This window comes from Neomonachus schauinslandi, chromosome 5 (assembly GCF_002201575.2).
Source record: "Neomonachus schauinslandi chromosome 5, ASM220157v2, whole genome shotgun sequence".
In the NCBI taxonomy this organism is placed as follows: Eukaryota; Metazoa; Chordata; class Mammalia; order Carnivora; family Phocidae; genus Neomonachus; species Neomonachus schauinslandi.
In genome coordinates, this window is record NC_058407.1 from 52,670,245 (window position 1) to 52,683,011 (window position 12,767).

The window sequence follows — 12,767 nt, forward strand, 5'->3', positions numbered from 1 at the left end:
CAAAGGTTTACCTATTTAATCACGTTGGAAGGTGGGGACTGGCTGGCCGATTGGCATGCTTGCTTTCTTTTCTTTCCTCCTTTCTCTTTCTCCCTTTCCTCCCTCCCTCCTCTTTCTTTCCTTCCTCCTTTTTTCCTTCCTTTCCTTCCTCCTTTCTCTTTCTTTTTTTCTTTTGATTGGAGCACACCCTGAAGTAGAGCAGAGTTGGCAGTTCTGAGTCCGTTGTGGGGTACACATTGAACCATTCATAGGAAATAAACCAAGCTAGCACCTGAGTCGGGTGGCTGGAAGTCATAGAGGTTGGGCTACACAACCTGTAGCTCTCTATAATACCAGGAAGATTCTCTGTTGAGGCCTAAACATCCTGCACAATTTGGAGAGGGTGCTGGAGAAAGGCCTGGAAGGGGTTTTCTGGGGCAAACGAGGGATCGACTTATCCCCTCTAATAAGCTGGAGATTTAGTGGTAGATCTCCTGTGAAGAATATTCAAAATAGAGACAAGTGTGTGAACACTCAAAGAGGATGCTTAATACTTTGTCAGAAAGTAATAAATTGTCAATATGACTGAGGGGGAAGGGCGTGGGCAAAGCCAGAGGGAACTAGGGCCACAGAACAGTTAACCAAACATGAAAGCACAGTATGCAGTCGTGTTCCAAATGCCCCGGCAAAACTTTGTGAGGCTTTGCCAGTCCTTCATTGCCCGAAACCTGTGGAAACCTCTCTGTAACTTGGACCTACTGACCCTCAGTCCCCCTGCCATGACACTTGAGGGGCTTTGTATGGAGTATTAAATCTGTAAGTACCAATGTAACATAAATTCCACAGAGCATTTCCCTAACAAAAGAAGCTTCTTGGGACACCTGGGTGGCTCAGTCAGTTAAGCGTCTGCCTTTGGCTCAGGTCATGATCCCGGGGTCCTGGGATAGAGCCCCACGTCGGGCTCCCTGCTCAGCGGGGAGCCTGCTGCTCCCCATGCTGTGTACACACGCTCTGTCAAATAAATAAATAAAATCTTTTAAAAAAATGAAGCCTCCTTGATGGTCACACTTGAGATGGCGTTCTTCACATCCATGCTCTCTGAGACTCCGATCTGCGTGCATTGATGAGGAAGAGATTAATCCGTGGGAAGTTACTAGCAAAAACGCCACCAACACTGACAGCAGGCTACTCAGGCAGCTATTAGTATTGCTAATTTGTATTTCCTTGATAATATGAAATTTATTTTGGCAAAAGACAAAATTTCTTTCTATGAGATCTTTCCACAAATTAGCTGAACTAATTCCTACCAGCACCACGTGGTTTTGAAAAACTATGCCTCAGATGCAAAAAAGGGTTTCCCCCATTGCCCCCCATATCAATTACATGTTTGAAGAACAAATTTGTGAGTGCTTGATCTATTTGAAGGCTAGATAAAATCGGCATTTTTGTCTCTTTTGCAATGTTGAGCATATTTAGACCCATGGGAACTGGGAAGTCAGTCTGTGACCCTGCCCATAATGGCCTCTGAACAGCACGCTGCCGGGCCCCTCTTTCCTGCCTCACGGCTCTTTGTATGGCCGCTGGAGCAGAGCTGTGTGGCCACTTAGTTGGAAGATCAGGGCATTTTAAAGGGCTTGCCAGGGAAGATAGAGAAGGAAATGTTCTGTTGCTCCCTCTCACATTGAAATTGTGCTGTTTGGGATACAAACAAAAATCAACACGCAGCACGTAAGGAACCGGGGAGTTGGTGCCAGGCGTGGAGGGCTGGACGATGCATGGCAGGTGTTTTCGCCCTCTCCTGTGGGTGCGGCCGCTCTCCCCAGTCCGCAGCCTTGTACCTGCGGGCACATTAACCCCTGAGGTACACCGTGGCCGCGTCACGGACAGAGCTGTCGGTATTCCAGTGTCTCAGGATATTCCACCTGCTCCCTGGGCTGGGGACAGAAGCCGTCACGAGTGGCTTCGGTGAGTTTAGAGGCGGACAAGGGACCCGTATGGTTCAGCTCCCAGCAGTGAGCCTGAGAGATGCCTCCTCCTGGGATGAGCTGCCCAGGTCCAAATACAATAAAGAGCCCTCTCCAAGCCACCCCTCACCCCCTGCCCACCGGGTCACCATAGATCCCTGCCAATGTTCCCAAGCTTGGGAGAGCTTTCCTACCTCTTAAATTTCAAAGGCCTGCTCAGAATGCAAAGAATATTCCTCCTCCTGTTCCCATCATACTCTATTACTGCTGGGCATCAGCAGATGGAGGCAGCCTTTTATATGCAAATATTTGGAACCCATTAATTCCCCAGTTCCTGCCACCTACCTCCCTCTTGTAAGACCCTGATCTGTACCATCTAAATGGCAAATAGCAGTTCCCACCCAACTAGAACTATTCAAGCCTTTAAAGCAGGGTTATAGCCTGAGGCCTGAAATGGACGTAGTTTTGACACCAGTGCTGATTCAAATGCAGTCCCTGTGAGAAACAGACTCTCTAAGAGGTGGATGACTGAAGGCAAATCTCTTGGGGGAAAAGAAGGACATCTTATGTTTAATGAGGAAAATGATAGTGGGTACTGACCTCTGACCAAGTGCTGAGACTGCTGAATGCTTTGTGGAAGGATCTCATTCATTCCTTGCAGGAGCCTTTGAGGTCTGCCCTGTCATCATCCCAGATTTATACGTAAGAAAAGAGGGGCTCCAAGAGGCTCAGGAATTTTTCCAGAGTGCCCATGTGGGCCGTGGTAAAACCAGGATTGGACCCTTGGCAACCCACGCCCACACCCTGAGCCCCTTTGTATGCTCTGCTGAAGAGGCGAAAGAAGAACTGCCACAGAAATGGCAGGGACAACAGAGACAATTGAGGATTTATCGGTCTCCTTCCACCCTGACTGTTAGTGCCATTGTGAAAAGAGCTTCTGGCCTTCCCATAGTCCTTCAGCCCTCTTCCTTTCTTTGTTTTCCTCCCTCCCCTGCTGTCCTTTCTCTGCTCCTTCCCACTCAGAGCCTGAGGAAGCCTCTGAGCCAAGCCCTGTGCCGTGTGCCAAGTTAGCTCCCTCCCTGGCAGCCATTTCTTTCAGCGGATCAGTATTGAAATTTCTTTTGCTGATCAATATTGAAAGTTGTGGCCAGAGAAGAAAAATGTTCTCAAAATACAAAACTTGTCTCCCAGGGAGATTCTTTCTTAGAAGAGAGCAAGTACTTCAAACTGCTCTAGCAGTTCTCTCATGCAGTATGACCAAGCATTCTGAATAAGGCATTCAGGAACGGCCCTTCATCTGCTCCACATCCAGCTTCCAGAATCGCCAGGCTCCTCAGCCCGCCTCCCAGCCTCGGCCCACGTGCAGTGGAATCCAATCCCCTGTCACTGCCTTCGGCTGTGCCATATTCATATTTGCTCCTCTCCTGTATATTTTTGTACTCGCATTTCATGTTTTAACTCCATCTGTGGCACGTGTCTGCCCTTGGGTTCAGTCTCAGTACCAAAATCTGTAGAGCTCTCCTGTTTTACTGCCACATTTAGCGATTTCTTTCATAGTCACCAAACCAGACAGGCCTTGTCAGGTAGAAATTGGAAGAAAACCAAATGGGAGTGGGGACACCGAGGTCTTTCCCTCTTGAGAAAGTTGTTTCCTCTTTACCAGTTTTGATATAAGGCAACCTTATACATGGTTTCATGCCTGGGGCAAGTTGGCTCTTGAATATGGATGCCAGTGGGTTTTGAATGGCCACCCAGCCTGGCTGAATACTGGAGTTGGGGCACAACTCTTCTCCCAGGAGCTGGTTTCTAGGGTTGTGTCGAGTTGATCATTTATGAGGAAAGCTCTTGCAAGTGGCCTCATTTTACCTGAATGTTGTTTCTGACTTCATTTCAATACTGGGTCTCCTGTAGCCTGAAGGAAATGTAGGAAATTGGTTCTAGAGTTCAGCGGTACGGTTAGTCACTGAATACACCATCTACTCAGTCCCCTTCAGTTGTCCACACAAGCTGCTTTTACAGAGGGGATACCACATTCACCAGAGAAGTCTGGCAAAGAGAAGTCATGTGGAGGAATCTGAGCTCCTGGCAACAGTGTTGGAAGAAGTGGTCCTAGGCATTCTCCCAAGCCTCCTGCCTCAGGTCCTTCCCTGAAGCACATGGATACATGGATGATGGCAAGAACCTGATGAAACTGAAGTTCTGTGAGAAGGGGATATGGTTGGGTAGGCTCACCACACAGGAAGTGGGAAGTTAAACCTCACACCACTCCTGTGTTATGAGAATACTAAACCAAGAAATTACATGTTCTACAGCTGGAAAACCCATAATGTGTCCTAGTAGAGGCAAATTTAAAAATCTCTATAACCTAGGGCACAGAGTAAGCAACCCCTACTGAAGAGAAACATAGCTTCAAACCCACTATGAGAAAGAATAACTAGACACAGTGGAGCCTTCTCTCTACGTCTCCAAAGAAAACCCAGTAGAACAGGTTGAAACTTTAAACATGTACAAAGAGAACCACAAGGCAGGGAGAGGTAAATTTGGAAAACCAAATGAAAATTCACAATGGAGAGAAGTATGTCACTGAAATAAAGTTACCATAGCTCACCCTTGAATAACATGGGTTTCAACTGCATGAGTCCACTTATACATGGATTTTTTTTTTTAAGATTTTATTTATTTATTTGACAGAGAGAAACAGTGAGAGATGGAACACAAGTGGGGTGGGGGGGGTGGGAGATGGAGAAGCAGGCTTCCTGCCAAGCAGGGAGCCCAATGTGGGGCTCAATCCCAGGATCCTGGGATCATGACCTGAGCCAAAGGCAGACGTTTAACAACTGAGCCACCCAGGCGCCCCATACATGGATTTTTTTGAAAAAGTACTGCAAATATGTTTTTTCTTACAATTTTTTAATAATATTTTCTATAGCTTACTTTATTGTAAGAATACAGTATATATAATAAGTATAACATACCAAATATGTATTAACTGTTTATGTCATCAGTAAGGTGTCTGGGCAACAATAGGCTATTAGTAGTTAAGTTTTCAGAGAGTCAAAAGTTATACTTGGATTTTTGACTGTGTGGTGATTGGTGTCCCTTAACCTCCGTGTTGTTGAAGAGTTAACTATACTGAATGGATTGAAAAGTAAACCACTAAAACAGGAATTAGTGAATTTATAGAAATCAGAAAAAAGAAAACAGGAAAGAAGTGGAAATCTGGAAGGCAAAGTGGGTAAGTTCTAATAGGAGAAAATATTAAAAAAATAGAGGGCAAGCAATATTCAAAAAGTTCACAGTTGAAAACTTTCCAGATTCAAAGAAATATCTTCTCATTTGAAGGAGTAAAACAGATTTTCAACCATGATAGATAAAAATGTTATGTCATTGTTATGTCTTGGTGTAACTTCATACCATCGATAACAGTAAAAACTTAAAAACCTACCAATGAGAACGTATTTCCTCATAAAGAAATGTCTTCCCAACAAGAGAAGTCACAATAAATGAAATATTATCTCTAAACTGCTGAGGGAAAAGAAATGGTCAATCCAGAATTCTGTACCCAATAAAGCTATCATGCAAGATTAAAAGCAAAAATAAAAGATTTTTGTGGTCCAAAGACTAGGTGAGTTTAATCCCTCACAGACCATTGTTGAAAGAATTTCTAAAAATGGACTTCAACAGAAAAAAAAAAAAAAAAAATCAAATCCAGAAGGAAGGAATGGATTTCAAAAACCACAGAAGTTAGTATGTTGGTTTATTTACGTAAGTATGGATTGTAAATGATAATAATGACTAATAGAGGCTTTAAAAAAAGGATGAAATTCAACTACCTGGCAGTAACATGAAAGATGATAGAAGGCATTCTAAGATCCTTTTATTTTCTGAAGGAGGACATAAATACTGATTAACCTTTGTGTTAAAAACTTAAGCATAAGTGCTAAAATGAAAGAAATTAACTGTCACTTCTAAACCAGTAGAGGGAGGGAAAAGGTGTTAAAGCAATCAACCTGATTTCAGAAAGCAAGAATGAAGAAAAACATAATCAGAAAACACACAGGAAGTTTTATATATATTTATATGTATTAGTGATGGCAGAAATAAGCTCCGGTATATCAGTTTTTACAATAAGTACAGCTTACATCTTAGTAACTATGAGATTAGATTTTATTTTAATTAGCCATGTACCACTAATGAAATACACTTTAAAATACAAAGTTTAGAAGTCCTACTCAATCTTGTGGATTTTATCTTTGAAAAATATCAGGGTGAGGAGGTGGCATTGAAAATGACCATCTTTTCTTGCCTAAGAGACTGGGGATCGCATTAACTCAGGATGATAGATGGGCAAGTCCTACCTTGTTATTGGTTAATATTTATTGATTTCTTCTTAAGTCTTACCTGTGGCCTCCCAAGGAACTTAAGGAGCATCAGAGAGAAGAGCTTGTGTCAAGTGTCATGGAAGCCTAGATGCAGGAGAACTGGGGAGTGTGGAGTGGAGTGGAAACTGTCCCCCCTACCCACTCCTCCCCCCAACCCCCGCCCAAAAAAGACTTCAGGAAGACAGGAGACATCAAAGGCAAAGAAGATGGTCAGTGGTATCTGTGCTGGAGCAAGGTTGAGATGAACGAGTACTGAGAAGAAGCTTTTAGGTCAAGGTGTAAGAGGCCAGATGAGTGAGGTAGTGGGCCTACTGGTAAGAGATTAAGGAGGAAAAAGGGAAGAAATTGAAGAAGCAAAAATGGATTTCTCTCTCAAGTTCAGCACCTAAGGGAAGACAGAATGGATGGTAAAGAGAAATTCAGGCTCGAGGGAAGTGATCTTGGAATAGGCAATAACCATTTTTAAGAATAAAACCTTAATTATCTAGAGCCCTCAGGGAAATGAGTTTCCTGGGTAACCATCTTTTCTAGGTGACCTAATGCTGCTTTTTAAAATACCACTGCTAATTTTGACCATTTTTAAATACCCAGAGTCACCAGCAGTGACAATATCAGGGTGGTCTCTTGCCTTGAACTAAGGGTGATCATCCTTTGTGACTTCACTTCATTTTGATCTCTCGCCATCGTTGCCCCACAGGACAGTTCGCCTCTCCCTAGACTAGCCACAGAGAGCTGGGCTTTTGAGTTCTTTTCTCTGCTTTTTGACATCTTGGAGCATCTTTCTTTTACCGTCAGCCACCTTTTATCATGACTTGCTACAATTTTCTCTGTCTAGCATGCTCTTGAGCTGGGTTAGGGTGTGTTCAGCCCTGACAGATGAATCTACTCGGTATTGACTCAGCCAGGTTTCTTAACTTGAAAGGCTAAAGTCTGGACCCCGGTCAATCACCAGGATAATAAACATCACTCCGATATTGTTGGTAGCCTTTCCCGGCATGGTTCTTTCTCAGATATACAGTTTAATATAAACCCAAGAGTAATCTGGGGTGAGCATCTGAGAGACTCTTCTGAATATAGTATAAGCTGCAGTATGTGGATTTGGGGACATTTATTTGGCCCTTGAGCCAAAGGCCTCTCTGGACTCCTTTCTGTTTATTTCCTGATCTCAACAGGAGAACCCACCGGAAGGGCTAACTGGCTGCATCTTCCCTCAAGTGCTACTGAAGACTTTTCTGCCTCAAAGCTGATGATTCTCTCCATACAGATAGAAGAAGAAGGTGTCTCTCCTCCCCACCCACCACCCACCCTCCAGGAGGAAAGGCATTTATTTTGTATTAACTCAGACAGCCTCTCCTCTGCCACCTAGAGTGTGTCCTGCAGTCCTCTCCTGCCTGGGCTGCAAAGAGACTTGAGTCTCAAAGACTTTATGTCCTGGAGTCTTAATCCTGAGATCATTTGCTGCAGACCTTAGTCTTAAATATTGTGATGATGGGCTAGACGCTAGTCTCTTATTTTTATTTAATTAATTAATTAATAATTTTTTTGCCGGTCTCCTTTAATATGAGACTCAGTAAATCCATAAAGGGTCTTAACAGAAGAAATAGAAGAGCCTTCTGGGGTTCTGAATTCCATAAAATCACAGTCCTGAGGGCAAGGCAGAGACATTCCAAAGTAGGGAAAAACCACTAGTAATATCAGGGTGGTCTGTTGTTAAAGGTCTGTCGTTAAAGCCTTCCAAGAAGCCTCCCTTATAGGGTGACATTTATTATCTTGGTGATTTATCAGAGTCTAGCTTTTAGCTTTTCAGGCTCAGAAACTGGTTTAATCAACATACAAAGAACAGATTCATTGTCAGAGCTGGGCTCACCCTAAACAAGCTTACAAAACTGATCTGGAAACTGAAATGCCAGTTGACATTTATATGGAGAAATATAACTGACTGATATTCCTAAAGTACAGTGCCTGGCTCATTCCTTCCCTGTAGGCAGGCCTACACGAGCCAGATCATAATCAGGTTATTTAGTGAACGTGAAATCAGAGTTAACGGTGAATCATGTTTAATGGCATATAGGCTGAGGGAGTAATTCATCCACACTAAATATGGTTGTACCAGCGGAACTAAATCTCTTTGAAGTCTGTCAGCTAAGACTCTCTGTGCTCTGATCAGTATTTGGATAGACACCTGCCAATGTTTTATCTCTTTTTTTTTTTTTTTTTAATGCCTCAAGGCCAACCCAGGCCTACACCCACCAAAATCCCCTCCCACACTGGTCTTTAGATATTAATATTTTCCATTGACTAATAATGTAGCCATTCTTTTTCCTCGAGTTTAAATCTCTATGAGCAATCTTATTTTCTAATTCTTGGTGGACGCCCCCCGTACCTACGTTGATCGAGAGGAGAGAATGGCATTGATACGGGTGGGTGAATAGCTCATTCACACAAAGGTTTATCAGTCCTTTCCCAAAAACACCTTCACATTTTTACTGTATTCCAATGCTACATGTACTATTGATGTTTTTATTTAAATCAACTCACTTTTTAAAAACAATTTTATTTTAGAAGATTGACCCCTACCATAAATGGAAAATGACTATCCTTTGTCCTAAAAAAGAATGTGGTCCAAAAAATAAACACTGAAAACCAAAGCTCTTATGATTCCCAAGTACTTTTTCAGTGAGGCATGGTTTGCCAAGCAAAGCTCTGAGCCCAAGCAGGTCCAAATTAAAGACAGATTCACACCAAATGGAGACTGTCTCTTTGACATCACCAAAAACCTCAAAGGACTCAACAGCAGAATAATTTAGGAGGTTATTTAATGTATGTGGTGCCTTGTCCATCCACTTAAAAGAATAATCTCACGTTAGGCATCCCACATTTTGGGAAAAGATGGCCTAGACTTTAAGATTTTATTTATTCATTTGAGACAGAGAGATACACAGAGAGAGAATGAGCATGAGCAGGGGGAGAGGCAGAGGGAGAGGGAGAAGCAGACTCCCCGCTGAGCAGGGAGCCCAACGTGGGGCTCGATCCAGGACCTAGAGATCATGACCTGAGCCGAATGCAGATGCTTAACCATCTGAGCTACCCAGGCGCCCCTTGCCTAGACTTTTGGAGACTTTAGGGGTATTTGAAAACTGCTGACACAGCTATAGTGATGCCTCTTTCCCAGGCTTCCTCGACTCCAGATTCCGCCTGATGCCGCACTGATGGTCTCATCCCTGCTTCTCCCTACACAGGTACACATTGGCAGCTCAGGACCTGGTGATGCGTGCCCGTGGTGTCCTGAAGGACAGAGGATGGCGGATATCTAATGACCGACTGGGCTCAGGAGACGACATTTCTGTATATGTCATTCCTTTAATACATGGGAACAAACTTTCATGAAAACAGCCCGGGGCATCGGGAGGACAGCAGGGGAGAAAGCTGGGATACCTCTTAGCAGGGCAGGACTGGGACGTGCCCCCGCAGAGTTCCAGGGGATGCAACCTCTTCCCAGCCCAGGTGGGGAGTTTGCTGCTGAAAGGCCTCTGGCTGTACTTCTGGGGGACCCTTAGATTTCAGTTTCCTCTTCAGTAACAGGTCTGGATACTCAACCAGAGCAAAACATAAAGGCTGCTACTGAGTGTTGTGTTTCTTTTGGTTCCTTTAATAGGCCTCCTGGGTGGCCATTGCCTATTTTGGGCACACACATATTTATTTGGAGTAGCTGGGCAGCCATTTTCAGGTGTAACTGGCAGAAGACTCTTCGGCCTGTCAAGCTGCCAGCTTCTCTACGGGTTAAAAGTGCTGCATTGGAAAGTTGGGGATCATGCCTCAGAAAGTGTAAGCACCCACCTCCTAGTAAGCCTGAGATTTATTTCAGGGAACACCATCTTTGTGTGTGTGTGTGTGTCTGTCTGTCTCTCTTTTCATTCTTTCATGGTTATGGTGGGGTGAGGCAGGGATTTTTTCTTTTCAATATTCTTTGAATCTTAATTGTTTCCCTTTCATAAAACAGGCCTGGGACTTTCCATCTCCTTGCTGAGGAATTTGTGTGTCAAAGTCCAGCCCAGGCCGTCCCCATATCCTGTAGCCCACACCACCCAGGCAGCCTTCTGGAGCCGTGCCCTGGCTGACAGAGTACTGTCTTTGTTGTGTAACAGTTTGTTCCTGAGTTGCATTTTCTCACCAAATCAGTGTGTTTTCATGAAAATATGGGTGTTTCTTTGGACCAACAGTTCCTCAGTTGTTTTCAAGGGTCCCCCTTTTGTGGCTTGAGATTTCTCTGAGAACCCAGGTTTTCATTTCTGGAATGGTTGGCCCTCCCCACCTGCTGTGCCATGGGGACATACGTAAAGCAGTGTTGAAGAGATCAGAACAGGAAGCTCCATGTATCAGTCAGGTCACCATACCTCATATGAAGACCATCCCTCCATTTTGGATCCAGGTTCCAGGGGCTATGATTGTCCCCAAGGCCACTCCACATCAGTACGTATCCGTGTACTGTCAGGGAGCAGCAGTCCTGCTCTCCCCCTCATCTTCAGGCAAGGCCCACTCAGAATAGCCATCTGATTAAAGTGAATTTGAATTGGGTTGACTGGTCATTCTCCTGCTGTGCCCCCCATTCCTTCCCCAGCCACCCAACAGCTGCAACCCCAGTTCCCATTGTAGCTCCACTTCTGAGCGTTCCTCACAAGAGCTGTAGAAGCAGTGGACACCAAATCTCCCTGTTGCTTCTCTATCAAGAGGAATCACAAAATAGGTTTTTAGAAATCACTTCTATCTCTTGGGCAGACTATTGCTCTGCACCGGAGGACCTTGTAGAGCAATGTCCAATTACTGAGTCTTCTTCCTGCACACCTCCTGTGGTTTCATCACCATCCTGACAGTTTTGTGTAATTTAAACATTCTTCCCACCCAGTAAAGAACAATGTTGGTGATGTGATTCCCAAAACTGCTGGAGAGCCAGTTCCAGTTCACGTGTCTGCTGGGTCCCTTCCCCAGAGGAGAGGAGACGAGAGGAACCTTTCCTCCAGGACAGTTCGTCACCTTCCTGGAGTTGTAGATATTCCAGTAGGAAAGGCCTGGAGCCTCTCTACTCAGGAATGAATTCATTCCACGCTGTGGAAATGATGCCCTGTCTGGTAGGTAAAGTACTTGGGGATTTACCCACCAGCTGTTTGCCAAAATGTTGCCTGGGAAGAATTGGACTACTGCCTTGTCAGGGGTCATCTTCATCTGACGGCTTGTCTCCTCCTCCAGGAGATCTGAGCAACCCCAGATGGCTCTTTGGGGACCAATCTGTGGGAAGCCATTTGCTCCTCTGGCAGAATAAGATGCTGTGGGACAATGTGCAGGCATCTCCCACAGTGTGGTTCCACCTTCTGTCCCTGCCCTGACTCCAAAGTCAGGTACAACGGGAAAACGAGAAAGTTTTTTTTTTTTTTTTTGAAAGATTTTATTTATTTGACAGGGACAGAGATAGCGAGAGCAGGAACACAAGCAGCAGGAGTGGGAGAGGGAGAGCAGGCTTCCCACCGAGGAGGGAGCCCGATGTGGGACTCGATCCCAGGACCCTGGGATCATGACCTGAGCCGAAGGCAGACGTTTAACAACTGAGCTACCCAGGCGCCCGAAAACGAGAAAGTTTTTTGTGGAGGACTCTGAACTGCCTTCTTTGGGAAGCTCTCCTCACAAGCAATCACCTCTTTCCCGTGTTCCCATTGCCTTTCATCTGTTTTCTCTCCTGCGCTTTGATGTTGATCCTACCTTGCACTTTTCTACTTTTATTTGAGCCACCAGAGTCCGACTTTGGGCATAGATGTCATGATAGTCTTCTACTCTACTCAAGTCACCAATTCATGTACTGCCAAGAAATGTCTCAGGAAAAATTCTGGAACCCCCTTTTTCAATTTATCCTAAAGTCTTGAGCATTTAGTCCTGCTGGTTTTAGTTAGAAAGGTATCCAGGAATTCTTGTCATAAGCCTCCTTGGTGGAAAGATCTTAGTTAAAAAGCTCAAGCCCTCTTTCTGTTTGGGGGATGGGAGGAAAATTACAAACGAGGTGGATAAATCATATGTGGAAAAAGTGATGTGTTAATGTCCATAGCAGATCTTCCCAGCACTGATATTGCTCTGTGAATTGAGCTTACTCTGTTTGGCTTTATTTTTCACCCAGGCCCCGTCCCATCTCATCCCAAGAGCAGCAACTGTGTCTACATAACAGGGTTGGCCCTTGGAGCATTCCTGGAGAGGTCAAAAGGCAACAGACTCAAAATTCTGAAGAACGTATTTATATGTGGTTCTGAAGTCTTATGTATCTGACTTATAGCCAAATCTGCTTGTCCTAATAGCCTCAGAGGAAGTCTTGTTTAATAAAAAGCTTTCGATTTCCTAGTCAAGTCTTTATGGTTGTCTTGGGGTATGTATGGCCACTTCCTCTAATGAAAGGCTCTTTCGG

General features: G+C 44.5%; 1 protein-coding gene across 2 annotated transcripts in view; it reads left to right on the plus strand.

Moving 5' to 3' along the window:
• The window catches only part of PPM1H (protein phosphatase, Mg2+/Mn2+ dependent 1H), a 243,754-nt gene extending 231,954 nt beyond the window's left edge, over positions 1-11,800 (plus strand). The window contains exons 10-11 of one of the 2 annotated variants that reach the window (XM_021678639.1): positions 9,565-9,670; positions 9,981-10,259. In XM_021678639.1, the coding sequence (XP_021534314.1) occupies positions 9,565-9,670; positions 9,981-10,034 (160 nt within the window). In that variant the 3' untranslated portion in view covers positions 10,035-10,259. Of the gene's footprint in view, positions 1-9,564 lie in introns of both variants that reach the window. The other variant, XM_021678641.1, reaches the window with a different exon arrangement.
• Positions 11,801-12,767: the final 967 nt, after the last annotated feature.